The sequence below is a fragment of the Amia ocellicauda genome, chromosome 11 (assembly GCF_036373705.1).
Source record: "Amia ocellicauda isolate fAmiCal2 chromosome 11, fAmiCal2.hap1, whole genome shotgun sequence".
Lineage (NCBI taxonomy): Eukaryota > Metazoa > Chordata > Actinopteri > Amiiformes > Amiidae > Amia > Amia ocellicauda.
In genome coordinates, this window is record NC_089860.1 from 21,193,877 (window position 1) to 21,212,203 (window position 18,327).

At 35.1% G+C, this 18,327-nt stretch overlaps 1 protein-coding gene across 1 annotated transcript in view; it reads right to left on the reverse strand.

Annotated features, from left to right (window-relative positions):
- Nucleotides 1-18,327, reverse strand: part of fstl4 (follistatin-like 4) — a 138,836-nt gene that overhangs the window by 39,834 nt on the left and 80,675 nt on the right. Inside the window, exons 5-6 of the mRNA XM_066716896.1 lie at nucleotides 11,016-11,206; nucleotides 10,202-10,322 (exon numbers count right to left, since the gene is read on the reverse strand). Of these exons, the coding sequence (XP_066572993.1) occupies nucleotides 10,202-10,322; nucleotides 11,016-11,206 (312 nt within the window). The remainder of the gene's footprint in view (nucleotides 1-10,201; nucleotides 10,323-11,015; nucleotides 11,207-18,327) is intronic.

The window sequence follows — 18,327 nt, forward strand, 5'->3', positions numbered from 1 at the left end:
TTGCTTGTGTGGGTGTATGCCTGGTTATATATCATGAGTTTCCCAATGTAATTTCCGCTAGGTATTCTAGTAGCAGTGGATGGGGCCTTACAGACAATGTATGCAAAGTGACTTCTTTCTACAGTGTACATATAAGACAATCTATAATGGTGTTTTGGAGGGGAAAAGGCAATCTGCATTAAAAGAAAAAGCTTCAGATAATCTTTAACTGAGATGAATGTGAGGGATGAGAGACCAGATTTAACAGTGGGCTTATTGACTTGTGTTTGTTTGTTTGTTTGGAGCTGCGCCTGAAAACAAATAAAAGAAGTCTTTCTGTCCCACAATCCCTGCTCTGAAATAACTTCTCGTTAAACCACAGTCATGAAGGGTCTTCATTCAAACACTGAAGCACTGGGGAAAACCAGGCTCTCAGAAACATATCAGAAGTGGTACTGGCCTAAGAGCAGGCCAATTTATAAAGCTGCAGCGTATAACTCTTTTTATCAACAGATGCTGTGTGAGGTTATAATTAATATTACATGAACATACAATATATATATATATATTCTTTAAAATGTACTCTTGTGAGGAAATGTATTCTATACAGTTTTAAGTAAAATTTCTATGAAAATTTCATTTTAAGTAGATGAATAACAACTAAAATAATAATAGTATAATGATATTGGCATTTACCTGATATGATGTTACTTACAATCTTAGCTGTAATTGTGTTTTCCCATGAGCTCACAGAGTTTTTCTTTCCCCACAGCGCTGTATTCTTTCAAGGGTTCCAGCACTCACCCCCTTCATTTGTATATGAATTCAGTCATTTTCATACATATACTATCTATCCTGAATAAATCACACTTGGATTTATATATATTTCAAAATCAAAGTGTGATTTTGCTGTTCTGTGCCCTTTAGTGCCCTCCCATTAGTGGAGCCGCGCAGATCTGTGGAAATTTGCGCTACACGAACGCGACCATTGTTAGACAAAGTACGTTCTAGTTCAGCCAATCACAGACAAGAAGTAACAAATCCCACCATCCCGTCAATCTTCATTACCGCTACACAGAAAGCCAATGAACAGTAAAGGCTTTCCAATACAATCACTATATACTTTTTATTGTATTTTATTTATTTATTTATTTATTTTTTAAACTATCGAATGTTAGATTAACTTGTCGATAGTGGCCATGGTTAAGGAATAGTTGAATTGCAGTAATCGAGCTGAGGTCAGTGACGTCACACACTGTGAACATCGAGAGATTTTTCAGATGACAACAATGGAGATTCTTGTTCTCGGATATATATATATATATATATAATTTTTTTTTACTAAATGGAAGTGAAAACCAACTGGCCAGGCTACAAAAGTGTAATAGTGAAGCTGCAAAGATATACATTAAAACAAATTCTCAAGTATGACAAAAACAACATACGGAAGACTGTAACGACTAAATTTAAATTCTATTTGTTATAGTATTTTCTCAGCGATATTTGCATAGTTTCTTGGGACAAACACATTATCTGTGTGATGTACTTTTGGTAATTTTTTTTGCAATTTGGACAACAAATGAAATGAAAGAAAAAAAATCTCTATAGCTGCATTGGCTTGATTTATTTCTGTCAAAGAATGTCCTGTTCCCAAATATCTTGTTTTATATTTACACAGAAAGTCCATGAGGAACATCAGCTCCATCATACATATTTTAAACAGCTGCCGGTTAGGAACAATTAGCTCTTCATTTCAAATCTGTGGTTGCTGACTTGGAAGGGGGCTTAACAACTGATGAAATGTAATAATCATATTGTGCTTTTTGTAGCTATTTTTCCATAGCACAAAACATGATCAAGGAAGTTTGGTGTGAGTACCAAAGTCACCAAAAGCAGTCATGTGCATATTCAAAGATAAAAGAATCCTAAGAACTTAATCTAGTTTAACTAATCCCTAGAAGCAGACTCAGAATAGTGTTCAGCCTTGAGAAACAGTATCTCCTGATAAGATGATGTGGTATATGAATAGCTTTCCTTGATGTAGTACTTTAAAAGTTCACTTCCCTACAGAACAAGGGAACCCAGGACTGCAGTCATAGTGTTAGGAAAATATCTATTAACACGCTTCTATAAGCCTGAACCCCTGGGTAGGTTAAATGGATAAGCTTAGAACAATCGACAATTGTTGCAGGACAATAAATAGGATTTATTTTATGACATGAAACATCTAAATGTAGCATTTTCTTTTTCATTTGAATTACAAAACCCAATCTTTGATGTCTCCAGAATCACAAGCTCATGAGATCTCTAATACCACAGAATTGTTGAGCACAGAAAAATACAAATGTATTATTAAAAAAATGCTATTACTTACTTTATTTGTTATCCTTATACTAGATGACCTTGGTGTGGATTTTTACAGGATATACAATATGAACCTGAATATATAATTGAATAATAGTTTTATAAAAACTCCAACAACAACAATGTTGGTCAAACATACTTTAAACACATAATTGTATTCTGACTTAATGCTATTGCAATAGATAGCTGCCGGGTGAAGAAGTAACTGGAAAAACACCAGTCTGAACAAATACATGAATAATACTCCTGCCTATTGTTTTTCTCCATAGTAGTATAATAAACAAATACAGCCCTCACTTCAAATAATATACGTACATTCTTCTATGCATTGAAATGGTGTTAATGAAAAACATAGTTCTGAGTTGAACATAGACTGTAGAGATACATTTGATCCTTAGAGACAACTAAGGTTTTATTATTTTAATATTTTTAATTATTAAAATCCAAAATGTTACCAACATCTGTGTGACTACAATTAAATTGGGCCCCCAGCTCTATAAACCAGAAACGGATGACAATCCCAGAGTCCAGGCTGGAAGCAGTTTTTACATGTATTAAATTGAATACAGACGTGTAGTTTTTAGGCATTTCCTTTGGTTTTTACTTCTGTGGATATGCATGTAAACTATAATTAATCCAGCTGGATGTTGTTCATATCAGTCTGATCCATCGAGAAGGAGCCCAGTTATGCAGCTTTTCTAATCATTCTCCTCCATTTCGAGAGCCAGTTTTTGTCTGTAAATGAACTGACTATATGAATGAATCCAACTTTTGAAACCTGATATTGTCTCAGAGGTTAATATTTCTTAGACATATGGATTGCAACAGAATACTGTAAGATAAATCTTGGCAGGCTAAACTAAACCCCCTCGGGGACTGATACTTTTACTGAAGAAAAAGAGCCACCGGTCCTCATAGACGCTACCACTATCGAATCAGAATCCTCTGCTACTGTTTGTGGAACTTGAAATATTGTTATCAAAAGGCACAAAACTAATAAAAAAACATTACTATTAAGAGGGTGTGATTTAAGGGTAAGATTTATTTTTTTTACGGAAGGAGAAACCTTATAAAACCTTACATTTTTTTAATATTTGAAAATAATACTACTTCCAGTCATAGAGACAACTCAAACTTTAAAGCAGCATCAGTGTTTGTAGGAGGACAGTGTAGGATGGGTTTTCATTATTTCACATGGAAATGCTCCCACTTTTAATGTAACATCCACAGGCTTTGTTTTTCCAGCCACAAAAATATTCAAGCCTTTACTCACACTAAGTACCACGATATTATACTGAGTAGGTACATGTAGGATGGAAGCTTTACTCTAGGGTTCAGTTCAGTGCCAAACAATCTGCTCAATCTTCTTGCCAATGAGCAAAAGCAAGCGGGTGAAGCAGTATATATAGCTAAGGGATGCTTACACTGTATCCACATACATTTTAACAGCTTCCTTCCCCCAGAATAATAAAACAATGGTTAATAATGACAGTTATTTGGCTATACAAATCATCTCACTGATTGGTGAACACAAGTGTTGAATGATCTTATAATGTATGCCATGTACAATGCACCTAACATGGATGCCACATAAGGAAATTATTAAAAAACAAAAACAAAAACAATCTGAATGCATTTGGGCATGATGTTCAAATGTCTGTGTGTACCTAACCCCTCTTCATTGGTGTTTCTAATGTGTGATCCCTAGAGGACACTCTCACAATGGGAGAGAAAATAATTAAAATTGATTGGTAAGAGTATTGCCAGCAATTTTTCAGTTCCATCTTATATAAAGTCATCCTGAGTTTCTATGCACATAGATAGTCTTTATGTAGGTTTGTTTAAAGTGTGTATATTTACATCAGCATGTATCCAAACTGCACAGATTTGTTTACTAAAGATTCTCTACCGGTACATAAGATCCAGCCATTATCGCACAAATCTGGGTTCAGAGGGATAAACATATTTTGTCCAAACTGTTCCTGTGCTCTTACCCAATCCATTAGATAATTATCACTTTCACAAACAAAGGTTTTCTTATCTAAATAGGGGTGAGGTGTACAGAACCAGCTGATAAAATGTTTCCCATAAGCTTTCTTCATGCTCCTCACAATCTCATTATAATCATCTCTGTCAGTGTGACCAGATCCTCACCCTTTAGAAAGCACTCTAATGAGGATGTTGGTGCACAGTGCATAGTGTGTATCTTTCTTTCCCTTATCTTTCACTTGTTGTCAAATCCGTAGCACAGGGGAAAACACCCGATCTGCCCCTTTGTTCACTGGCTTATCCTCACAGCCCAGGCGAAAGAGAACAAACTTGTTGAAACAATAAAATCCATGAGAGGTTAACGTCCATCCCGCCTGCTAATTCATGAATGTACTAATCTTGGTGTCATGGAGAGAGCTTCAACTGTTCCCATAAAGATTACAAAATTCAAGAAGAAATTACCAGAGCTGCGCACACTACCAATTATCACAGATCACTGGTCTGTCTCTCTTTAACCGGTTAGTCAGATATAGTCCTGACCATTAAAATCTTGTGCCATGCAAGACCAATTCCTGTTCCAGTTGACATGGCTATTTAAATCTATTTTGAACGTGAGACACCAATTACCCCTGCCCTTAAAGGTGTGCCATTTGAAGGAAGTGCTTATTCGTTAGTACGCTATGTGTGGACCACACCAGACTGCCATAACATGATTGGGATATAAACCAATTTTTACTTCTTAATGGCTGAAACGGTTGGCAGATAAAGTTTCACTGATGAAATAATAATAGTTAATTAAAACATGAGGAAAATATGTGCATCAGCTGTAATGCAACAGGAGAGATGGCTATTCATCTAGACATTTCATATATTTATTATTTATAGAGATTCAAGGTTAATATTTTATTCCTAGAGCTTTTTTAAAAAACTCACTTTGCCTGTCATCTTCCAGGAAGCAGATGTTTCAGATGATTGTTAATAATTACACTCAGACAAATAAGTGCATCATGTAATAATCTACAAATAGCAAACATGTCAATAAACTGTTCACCTAAACACAGTTCCTTCGGGAGTTTAACAAAACACGTGTTTTATGGGTTTCATCTCAGGCTCTTCGTTGTTTCTGATCCGTATCACTGCTCTCTCACTCGCTCTCTCTCTGGCCACTGCTTTCAAATTGCCAGACCGCACAGTTCTCCTAGTTAGAGATCCCCAGACAAGGCAGACAAAGGTTGAGGAACAATCTCCTTTAACTATAATGGATGTATGATGCCCTTTGTATACTTAATAGCTTATTTAGTATGTCTGAAGTAAGTTTTGATCACACATTGAAATAAGTGCAGGTTCATGATGAATGCATGTGACATAGGGTATAGAATCTTAGCAAGATAGCAGCGACATGGAATTCATTGGAAAATGTTGGTATATTCATTAAATATAGTGGAAAAAAAGGTGAACACCCTAGAGTAAAAACAGATCAACACAACACTGTTAGTCTTAATAAAAACAACAATCACTGGATTACAATCATTGACCACTTATATCTCAATTTAAATAACTGTACATATTCTCTTGCCTCTTCAAAGTGTTGAGTAGGTTGTGTAAATCAAAGGGGAAAACAATCACATTTAAAGGCATCACAACAAAATGTGAAAAAGTCCAGTGTGTATGTATTTTATATAGCCATTGTGTGTGTGTGTGTATATATATATATATATATATATATATATATATAATATGTGTATGTATGTATGTATGTATGTATGTATGTATGCATTTATTTTTCAAGAGAGAACAGCATTTCAGAATGAAGATGAAGATGGAAAAAAAAGCTCCACAACAGTTTAAAATGATCAGAGAATTGTTTCAGGCATCACATGGTGAAATTTCACTGCTGGGCAATTCCTTTAGCTGCAGCACCTTTTGCAAGAGTTGTCTGTATGTGAGTGGAAGCACTCAACTCCCTTTTGCACTTATTTGATGTTCAAGAAAAGCACACCCCGCAGAAGGAGCAAATCAATGCTGGTATGATAATGAATGATTTCCCACTTTGTGCTCGAATCTGAAGTGAGATAAAAGAAGACCACATACTGTGCAGATAACAGCCAGGGGCCACAGTATGAAGAATAGAGTGCCAATACCTCAGGACTAATGTGATTTGATGTAACCGATATAGGAGTCTAACAGTCATGAACACAAGCAGCCAAAAGGTCCACACACTCATCTGAGATGATAAACATCTCCCAATTTAATTAAATAAATTGGTTATGTTTTAATTGAAAGATTCTAAATAAATGTGTCATTAACATGATCCAGAGTGGATAGTGGGATTCTCCTTTACACAGTAATTCTGCAGAGTGCAATTAACAGCAAAAGCAGACAGCTTTCAAATGTATTATTTAAATCCTTCTTTACAGTTATGCAGAGTAAGGGTACTGCACATGAACAGATACCAAGAATATAACAAAGAGGGAAGTAATGTAATGCTTTTATTTCACTTGTAACATTCTTATGAAATGATAGATAGGAATCTGTGTCTGTTTTTCCAAGGTTTCATTTGGAGGTTGAACTGTTCCGCAAATTAACTTATATATATATTTTATTTATTGGCTTATTTGCTTTATTTAAAATTTGTTTTCATTAAGATTTTCAAAACAAATAATGTAAAAATATACAGATCTTCAATTTAAATTATACAAGATTATTTCAAGAACAGAGCTGCAGATGCTGTTGCCATGGATATAGTTTTATACGAGCCTCAGAATATGTTGAAACAAATACTTTGGCTAATAAATAAACAGTATGTGTAAGATCGAATGATTTGCACAAGAAGTAACAAAACCCTTACAAGGACAGTTTAAGAGAAATAGTCCCACTTCACAGTTTAGATGTATGAAAGATGAAAGATGGCTGAGGTTCATGACTGAGATGACTGAGATTAATGATGTTCTCCTTCATTCTGAAGGATCTGAAACCGTTTGTAATGAGCTGAAAGCAAATTGGAGTGAATCTTGAAAAAACACCAAGAATATTAATGTACTGCATCCTTCCTTCAAGAGTAGACAATATTAAAGAAGAATGAAGATAACACAGGATGCTTTCAACACCAGGACTCTTACATAAACTATGTATTTATGTAATCATTTATGTAATGGCAGTATTTTTATTCATGTTTGAAATCAACATTGATTTAATTAAAAATAAAATATATATTGATATGGTGGTGCTTTGATATATATATATGTATTTATATACATACACAAACAAATGATCTGACGAGTAAAACACAAAATGAAGGGCAGCATATGTTTTGAATGCCATCTGTTCTCTACAAAAGAATAATACAGGCAACCTTTTTTCCTTCAGTGAAATAACCCATTCAAGGAGATTAAGGAAGAGGGGAACTTTTAGCTCTTAATCCGCCTTTTTTCGTGATAAAGGTGATTTGGTAATAATAGGTTTCTCTTTCAAGCTCACATCATCTTAAAGACATGACCGCTGCAAAAAAAGAAATCCAAAGAAAGCAGGTGGTGTCACTTTAATTCACTTTTCTCTCTCTTGGAACTTTAAAGGAGACTGTGGCTTTAAAGAACAAATTAAAAAAAAAGTAAAATGTATTCTTATCTTCTTTCAGCTTTAATTGACTGTCCCTTGCTAATGTTATAATTTACATCCCTAAGAGAGTTTTGATCTCCTTGTGATAACCATACCCTTCTCTCAGCCTGGATAATTTGCCCCCTCTGAGGATATACATCAAGAAAAGACAGGGACTGGCATGTGGATTCCCAGTGACCTTCAGGCGCACTGCGAGACATTGACCACAATCTCTCTCCCTCAGCACATTTGGACACGATCTCTGCTGGGTGAACGTCCTGGCCAATTACATTTCTTTTTTTTTTGCTTTCACTTCCTTGATTAATTAAGCAGATCTGCTGACTCCAACTGTCAGTGAAGCTTACTGGTGCCTCATAATCCCACTATTAGCAGGAGCAATGAAAAACAAATAGATTCAAGGTGCAAAACTGCTCAACTGCTCAATGTTATCACTCATCTGGCTTCCTCCCCGACAAGGGCCTGAACACTCGAGCTGGAATTTAATGTTCGTCTCTCGGCTGAAGCCCATGGCTCGAATCCATAATGAGTCAGTGCGGCACTTTCCTCTAGACCTGCCACAACTCTTGTACGCTTAAATATGTTGTATCTTTGAGCAATTTGTGTATCAATACCATTTTGTTCAGCTACATATGTACTATCCAAAAGATTTTACAAAATCCTGGGAGTATGCAATAAATTGAGAAGGCAGGATTACCAAGGCTTGAGGGGTAGCAGAAAAACACAATAAGAAGCTGCTAAAGGCAGTCTGTATCAATTCTTTCCACCCCCAACCCCAACCCCAACCCCCCCAAAAAATACATGCTATTTTCAACTCTTTGGAGACAGAGAGATTTTTATTTTCTTAGCAAAGGTTCAAAGCTGAGGCTATCATCATTATCCTGGGACTTACCATATAAGGTTAATTTCAATTAGCCAGCTTGTTCTTCAGTGTCATTACAGATTTATCACTGCACTACCAGAGGGTCCGTATTAAAAATTATGTTAGCGTTTCACAATAATGATTACTCTAATCTATTTCAGCTTAGTGTGCTTTGCAAAATCCAGAGGTCCTCTTCCGTCCATTGAATACAGTTAAGCTCTTATTTACATGCTGTAAAACTCAAAAAATCTTATTTTTAAGAGGTTAAGCCAATGCATTCTCCATTGAACCATGTCCCTGTGGAAGCATACTCTTTAAAATACCCTTCAGTTATAATACAGGCCAGGGGAACCATAGCTATTATATGATGTGTGTGTATGTATGCGTTTCCTGTACAGAAAATTAAGCCCTTGTAACAAGTTTAACTTTACCTTTACTGTTAACCTTGAACGTTTGATACCATTTTTTTTAATGATTCCCTTCCAAATGCTTTCACATTTTTTACTAAATATTCTGGAGGGATCTTAGTATAAAAGGCATAGAGACAGACACTGTGGGCCATCTGGACGATAACAGGAAAATAACTGTATAATGACAACAATGATGCCACTAAAATCGACCGTTACAACGTTACAAACCGTTACAAAGGTTTAATGGTCCCATTTTTTTATTTTTTGTGTTGCCTCAAGTAGTTAAACTTTCAGAACGGCTGCACGGCATAACTAATTACTTGTTTTATAGACATTATGGCTTTGATCAAATTTTATGTGTATTTTCAGTCAGGGTGGCCATTTGGGAGTCAATTTTTCATCCACGAATTTATGGGATGTTTGAAAGATTCACTGGTATAATTTATTGAAGAGATTATGGATATGTATTTTAATGATTGAAACACCAGACGGACATGTCCTATTGCTCTCTTCAATATGAGAAGAGATTTAAAATAAAATTCTTAGAGATCATTCATACAGATATCTAAAAATTATATTATAATGTTTATGTTTGTTGCTGTGCTTTTTGTACAGGCAGCCCATGGTAAACCTGATACAAACACTGTAAAGACTATTACTTTAATTCATATTTATAAAAATATGTTGTGAAGAAGACCCTATCAACAGCAATCTTCATCTGTCTTGTCTTGAACCAGGTTATATACATCTCCTGTCAATACCAGAGAACTAGAAGCTTTACTGTGCGTCCTTGTGTAGTTGGAAATACTATACAACCACAATGTATTCAATCATCCCAGGTTCAGCCTAGACACTGTGAGATGTAATGCATAGTGTTCATTATACTAGTGTTCTGAGCATCTCTTACATTTCTAAATATTAAATATGACAAGTTTCAAATTAAACGCAGGCTATCCTTTTGCGCTCGACTTTAATATTGACTTACGGAACGCAGTGTAGAATTCCTGGAGAGTCAGGTGACCGTCGTTGTTATAATCATCATATCTGAGCAGGTCCTGCATGGTGCACTCGAGAAGGTCATCATCCAGGTGATCTCTCATTGATATCTATACACACAAATGATGATGATGATGATGATGATGATGATTATTATGATAGAATTCATTAAGAATTAAACATGAACATGAAGAAACCTAAAAAATAAAAAGTTCTGTCCTATTCTCAAATAATTTCAGATTTCACACAGTCTATAAAGCTGTTTTGGTCAAACACCTTTATAAAAGGATGTTGATTTTTTTCAAAACCTATGGTAAGCACTTTCTTATCTTTAATAATGCATTTTTCATTATTATCACTGTTATTGTTTTTAAATTGAAAACACAAATGCAGCAAAACTACTGAGATTAGTTTTACAGATTACATGTAACTGAAATGTGGTAACAAAATGAAGATTTTCTTTTATCCATACCATATACAAATACCATATAAATTGGGATTATTTTAGGATATATTGAAAAATATAGGTATTAATTCCAGGTATTAAGCAACATATACACATTTTATGAATATTTAATATTGTTTCTTGCCTTACATATGCCGTCTTTCTCTTCGTTTCTACTACTTCTTCATCTTATTATTATTATTAAGTGGTTTGCTGCTTTCCCTGTACCTCTCTGCTCTCCAGCCCCTTCAAAGCAAACTGTTCTCTGCAGGCTTTGGCTGAGCTGTATTCAATTTACACTCTGAATGGAATCGTAATACACACCATAATCCAATTCTCACTTGAACAATAAGCCCACCTGAGCCAGTTCGTCACTGCCTAGATGCCCATCATTGTTGATATCCAAGTACTTAAACATCTTCTCCACTAGAAACCTCCGCTGGGACATGCGGTTTTCTTGGACATTCCCCCCTTGATTGAAGTTTCTGGACTGCAGATCCAGAAGCATGTTTTTTAGTCTATTGTAGTCTGCCATTGTGCAGGTGTCACCTGTAAAATTAAAACACCACACACTTTTAAATACTGTTCAAATCCTTGACATACAAGTACAACATGGGCTCAAGTGGCAATTAAGAAGCTTGCAGTTTAAATATTTTCCATAGAGTTCAGGTTAAGCATGAGAAAAGCCATTCATTAACCTTAATGCATTCTATTCACACCAAGAACAAAAGTGAAACGCAACCTCAATCACATACCTTTTATTATTTATTTTTTTCAAATTGTACACACTACATCACTTTCACTAACACAATCCTTAATTTTATGTGTTGTGGATTGTGAATAGTGGGAGAAACTGTTGAGGGAGAACATCTAGGGTTAATCGAGAATCTGAAAGTATTTATAATGTTGCAGTGTTACTTGGAATCCCATTATGCCAATATAGACTTTGTAGTATGAGATACACTGGAATTAGAAGAAACATTACATGTATTACCTGTGTAGTCCTTAAAATGTGGCTGGATGTAACGTGACTAATTGAAGGTCTGGTAAATGAGATACTACTGTACTGTTGTCACAAATAAATATTGAGGTGAATACATTCTGTGTAGCTCCACCCATGTCCAACCATGCTATCTACCCGAGTCTACCTGGGTTATTCTGGGTCTTATCTAAAGGTGATGCAGTACACAGGAGATGAGTATAAAATGAATACTCTTGCTGTAGTAGAAAATGACAATTATTTCTCTTTATTAAACAGTATTATAATGATTTTAACATATATTGATTGATTGACTGATTATTACAATTATGTTTTATTTAATATAAAAACTTGAGAAATATTGGCCTGGAAGCATGATGTGATCCAGGCTGAATAAACTATTATTATTATTTTGAATTTCTTAGCAGATGCCCTTATCCAGGGTGACTGTTTACCTGTAACAGAGGATTTTGATTTAAGCAAATAAAGAACAACAACAAAAAAACTGAAGCTTCTCTACATCTTCCTAAAATAACCATTAGCTAATCTCTCATTGAAGCCAGGCTAGCATCATATACTGTGTGGTGTGATGCAGAAGGATGTTCTCTCTTTATTATGCTGCTCTATTGCTTTATCAAACTGGTCCAGAACAGCAATGCAGTGGGGATGCATATTGAGTAAATTGTGCAGAGCTTTTCAGTAGCTGCTTTGTAGATGCAGTATGACACTTACAAGCTGGTTAAGTTGTTAACATTACTCTAGGGAGGTTATGCTCTTTTTCTTTTTTTGTCCATACTGTATGCCAATTTTTTTTAAATTTAATTATGCTCAATTCTATATCCCACTATCACAGCCTGTGACACTATTCAATTATTGCCTTTGATTATGGCATCAGATCAATTCATCGCTATACTTTTTCTCTCTTTGTATCTCTCTCTCTCTTTTTTGCATTCTCTGCCTGATAATTTATTGATAAGCCTTCCATACAGCATGGCATAGGATTCTCTTTTCAAGTCAAAATTTGGTAATGAAGTACATCTATCAAACCTATGTTCTATGAGAAAGGTCAATGGTGATTCAGGCTAAGTTGTTATGACACATCATTAATCTGGGTTCCTTCAATTATCTCTTCTTTCTGAAAGGTCTCATATCCTCACACACAAATAGCACTCCTCAATAAAGTGCAGCTGGCAATTACGACAAGGTCTTCGCTAAATCCTTTTTAATACTTTCCCTCAGCAAGAGTGGTATAATGGCTTTTGAAAGTTCAACAGATCTGCTTCAAAAAGTGCTTTTTTTTTTAAATAAAATAAAAAAGCTGTGAGGATAGCCATGACTTGAAGGTCTAAACAGTAAGTTTGAATGCCCTCTGAATAAAGTGTGCCAGGTGCAACTGTTTTTACCTATTAGTATTGAACTATAATACTATCATTTTCTTCTGTCCTGGAGCTTGAACAATAAAGACATGAATCTGTGGCAGGATTCAGCATAAAATAAAGGAGTTAGAATGCACCCAACCTATTAGTATGGATAGGTATGGATGGCACTCAAGCATCTTTGGCTTAAAGTTATATTTTGTTGAAAAACATGTTATATCTATAACTGTAGGTACATACGTAAGTAAATAAAGTAAGTAGCCTAAGTAATGGTCTTTATATTCAAGAGCTCATGGTCCTCAAATAATTATGATTATCCTTCTATTCAACAATTAAAAAAAAAGAATGAAAGAAAAGAAAGAAATTTTCAGAGCTGTATGTAATATTTAAAGACTTAAGTAAAACCTGTAATCTGCAGATTTTTTTTAAACACTCATTGATCATTCAAGTCACTACTTTGTACAATTTCCCAATTATCGCCCCATGTAACAAGAATTACAGTTTACACTTACAATACACTGATCGGTTATTTCCTTGACACAAACAACTTCCTCTAAATACCTACGGATCACAGCCTTTTGAGGGCCTGAGAAAATCACATGCAAATTGAGCATTATTCAGCACCTAAATGGGGATCCATAATGCCTCAGGCTAATGAAAGGCCTGTAGTTAAATTCTGTATTGTATTATTTCACACATCTTAGTAGGGGAAACAGAGCATGCACTACTGGGGAAGCTTTTGTGGATCCACCTCACCATAACAACCCAGACATATTACTGTTCCAGTAAAACTGCATACAGTACCAACTGCAACAAAAGCCTCGCACTTCTAGGTTGAGCAACCTGACAGCATCCATTTGCCACTGATAAGGAGAACTGGGACACAATCAAATAAAAAACTTTGATGCACCTGACAAACACAAATTACAATCCCATTACTTGATGATGGGTTTCCCTTAGATAAAAACAACAAGCCGCTGGCAAACAAAGAACTGCCATCAAATACCGGGTGTGCAATTGGCAGATTGGTTGAGGTTTTGGTTCAATCAAGCCCTTGGACTGGAAGTCCTCACCAGCACTGTTTTCTCATAGATGAGATTGTAAACACTGTGTGCAGTTCAAAGTAGGACTGCAAAGAGGATAAAAAGAAATACTAATCAAAAAACTAAATAACTTTAATAACTTTAATGACAGTATACCAAAACAACTAATATCAGGAAACATCTACTTTCATTTTTAAATCATAAGGAATTTATATAATACATTAAAAGCAAATATAAGCACAAATAAAAAGCAATACAACTCATTGTAATAACTGTATGTAAAATCCATGAGGGACCTTTCTATAATTACAGTACATAACATTTTATTTTAAATTAATGTATTTACTCATTACAAGGGTAATTCAATACACAGATTACTTTTTTCTTTCTGATTTTTTGTGGACAAATAGGACACTGGACAAAACTTAATGTCTTCAATGCAGCAGTTCTCAAGTGAACACTGCAATTATGAAGATACAATCACACACTGGATTCTGTACAAATATAAGAAGGCATTTGACATGTAGTATAGATTCAGAGATAGACACGGAACAAGTCTAATATGATAGCTCAGTGTGACATTTAAATGTATGATCATAGACTCTTCATTGATTCAGAAATGATGTGTTCCTTATTCAGAAAAAAACAAAGTTTCCTTGCTGCCTGCAGGGATAATTATGGAGCATAGAAAGGCTTAGAATCTCAAGTTTATCAGAGAGAGGGTCGCATATGGCATTTCTGAGCTATTTACCATTGAGTCTCACATTTCACTTTGGTATTATCTTATCTTATTTAACTCAAGGTGGTCAGGTGACATATTGTTTGAGAACAATTTAAATCACTGTGTTAGACTGGTGGTTTAAAGCTGTTGTTTTTAAAAGGCCTGAAGAATCCCCTTTTTAGGCCAATGGCTGGATTTTAAATCATTTGTTTTACTGCTCAGGCCCAGATTTCTTGTTGGATGTCATCTCGTTAGTAGTGACAAATATTTCATTCAGTTTACCTAGTGACTCAATAATTCAGGACATAAATGATAATAATGATCTCAGAAGTACATAATGAACATGTGCCACACAGGTACTGTAGATTAGCGAGAGTGGAAAGCATGGGAGATATTTTGCTCTTGTTATGGGATATTGAATCTCTGAGCATTCTTTAAGAAAGAGGTTATTAATATTAATACGCAAGATGCAGCTTTTCAGATAAAAATGGTTTATATAATGTAGGGTTCACATATATGAAAAATCTACTTTCCATGGACTTTGTATGTTTATTGAATTCTGAATCATGTTTGTATTGATTCATTCTTGGCACACTGACACTGCATTATCTCTAATATATAAGACGACGACCACATAAAAGATGGATGACGATGGACTTATTTTATTCCACGTCGTTCATGAACATCATGACTTTATGACACATTACAGTGATGTAGTATACATGTATTGAAGTACATGGAAAAGTACTACTAAATCGCATGCTAACATTCAGGGATTGCTACACTGCTTATATGCTGCAAGATACCTCACTGTTGTATGTATATGGTGTAAATGATCAAACAGTGAACTGTGTGCCTTGGGACAGTGAGAATGAGAGGTTAGTGCTGCTGGAGACTTATTGGCAACGCAGTGAAGCAGAGACAGTTTAGAGGGCTGCTGCTCTAATCAACATTGCTCATATATAATGAGTGCTGAGCAATACCTTCCAGACTTGTTTTACAAATCTGCAGTTTAAGCTTGTGAGAATATTATTAATAAATTCAATGAGCCGCATAAGGAGAGACACCTACAATACTGAACCACAAGAATTAAGTTTGATATTTTGTAAGATTTAAATGAAGTTCATAACAACAACAAAAAAAAAAAAACTACTACAAGAACAAAAAGAAATCGCTGTAGAGCTCCAGTGGAACACAGGATGTGCTTTATCTGTGTTGGATAATGATAAAATGTGTAAAGAACATCACTTTGGCAGGATTTCTGCAGACCCGAGAGCGTCAAGATTTTAGAAGTGCTCTATCAAGCAGAAAAGCTAGCCTGAAGCTGTCAGAAACAATGTGGCTCCAGTTAGGGAAAAAATAAAAGTCACAAAATCCTAGCGCAATTGCATTGTGATAATTTGCTATCAGACGCGAGTTGCTTTCACCTTCAAAGTGAATCTTGTGTAAAAGACCCCTCAAGCACAATGTACCTAACTCAAAACACAGCATGGGAACTTCACAAGATAAACTTGATTTTTGTGTCCGACATTAAAATCTCACCTTCATAAAAAAAGGATATTAATTAAAAATATAAGAAATATGTCAATATAATCTAACCTTAAACTCTGTCTGCCGAAAGAAATCACAACAGCTAGCCATATTGTAATACAATCCTCACCTCACCAATCTAACTTTAGATTCACATACTTTAATCTAGCCCAACAGCAAACCAAAACTGCAGCTGTAAATTGCAGCCTTAATCCTAACCTCAGTCTCAACCTGTGCACAAATTACAAATTCACTTTTTAAACTAATTTCCCTAGAGCTACCCTTTCCAGGAGGCTGTTCCTTATAATGCAATAATTCAATCACATAATTACTAGCTGTATTTCTTCTTGCGGTTTGTTGGATTGGTGGGGTACTACATGTGTTCTCCCATAATAAAAGCATTCAGGGAAATGTCATTGTGCATCCACTTAATATATTGCTCATATATTAAAGATTAAACACCAGGTTTTAGTTATATTTTAAACGTCAACTGTACACACACCTGCTGCATAAACTCCTGTAATCCTTACCAAAAAGCACAGCCTGTGTAGTGCTGTGAAGCCACAGTCTCAGGGGATGTATTTTTTTTAAACGTCTCGGGTACCTGGCTTGCGGTTAGTACTACAGACTGTATTGAGCTTCCACTAATGCTGTTTCACGAAAAGCAATTATTGTATATGTCTGTAAAAAGGGCTGTCACTGTGACAATTTATGGAAATGGCAGGTAAGGAAACAGCTGTACATGATACTGTTCATATCCCAGGATTACACCAGATTGAGTTAGCTCAATAAATTCAATTGCTGAGTAACACATACCTCATATAGATTTTGTGAAGGGACTACAAACACCAAAAGTAACATTAAGATTTAAAAAAATCCTAATGGGAAAATACAGACATGCACACTTTTATATATAATTACCCCCCACATACACACCATACCAAAACATAAAAATACTATTGGAAATAATTTAATCTTCCTGCAATGGGCAGCCATGATGTGTTGCTTTAAAAGTTCAATTACTATGAAATACACAATAAGTGTTGATGTATTCAGTAAAAGAGACATTGTGTCTAAATAGGTCCACTCCACAATTGTGCAAGTGCAGACAGGCTTGGTATTTCAAATACATGTTTACCCTTTTGCATCACACAAATTTAATAAGACTGAATCATTTCCCGTTAGGGTTGGAGGACTGCTCCCCTTAGCATTCTAAGATTAAATGTTTTCTTTCTGAAGCTGTGAGCAAAAACATATTATGTCATTTCGTCAGCTTGAGATAAATTAAATGAATCACAAATCATCACTCCAGTGACAGACTGTCAACCCAGAGTATCTGTGATGGCACTCAACTCATCTCTGAAGCAATACATTTGACTATCTTGTGTCAGTAAAAAGTTAAGTTTAAAAATAATCATGGGGAGTTTACATGAATCATAGAACTAAAAATGCATCTCCCATTGGATGTATTACTAGAACAAATACTGTGCATATTCGTATTATTATTTTTTAATATATATATATATATATATATATATATATATATTTCCTTGTCTTCTCTTGTTCTCTTGGTTTTAGTTTGGCATCACACTCATTCTGTACTTCCTGCATGCCAAAAATGTCATATTAAGTTGAAATGTCAATGATCAACTCAACTATGCAGGACTGGGTTGGAAAATAAACAATTGTATTAAAAGTGGCATTGGATTGAGTTTTACGACAATATGATTCCTATCGATTTACAACTGTGTTATTCATTGGTCCATGGAAATAACAGATACGGCTTAAATTTACTGAGGAACAGCCAGGGAAAGCAGCCAGTACTTTTGTTATTCTGTATTAATCTGACATTTTAATATCATAATATGTGCTATAAAGAGGTATTGGATAACTATCAAGCTTGAAAAACAAACATTAAAAGCAAATTAAATTTTTCACTACAGCATGGTATTTTCCCCCGAAAGGAATTATGGAAGAATCAAATTAAATCGTATGCATTGACACGTAAGTATTGTTAACAT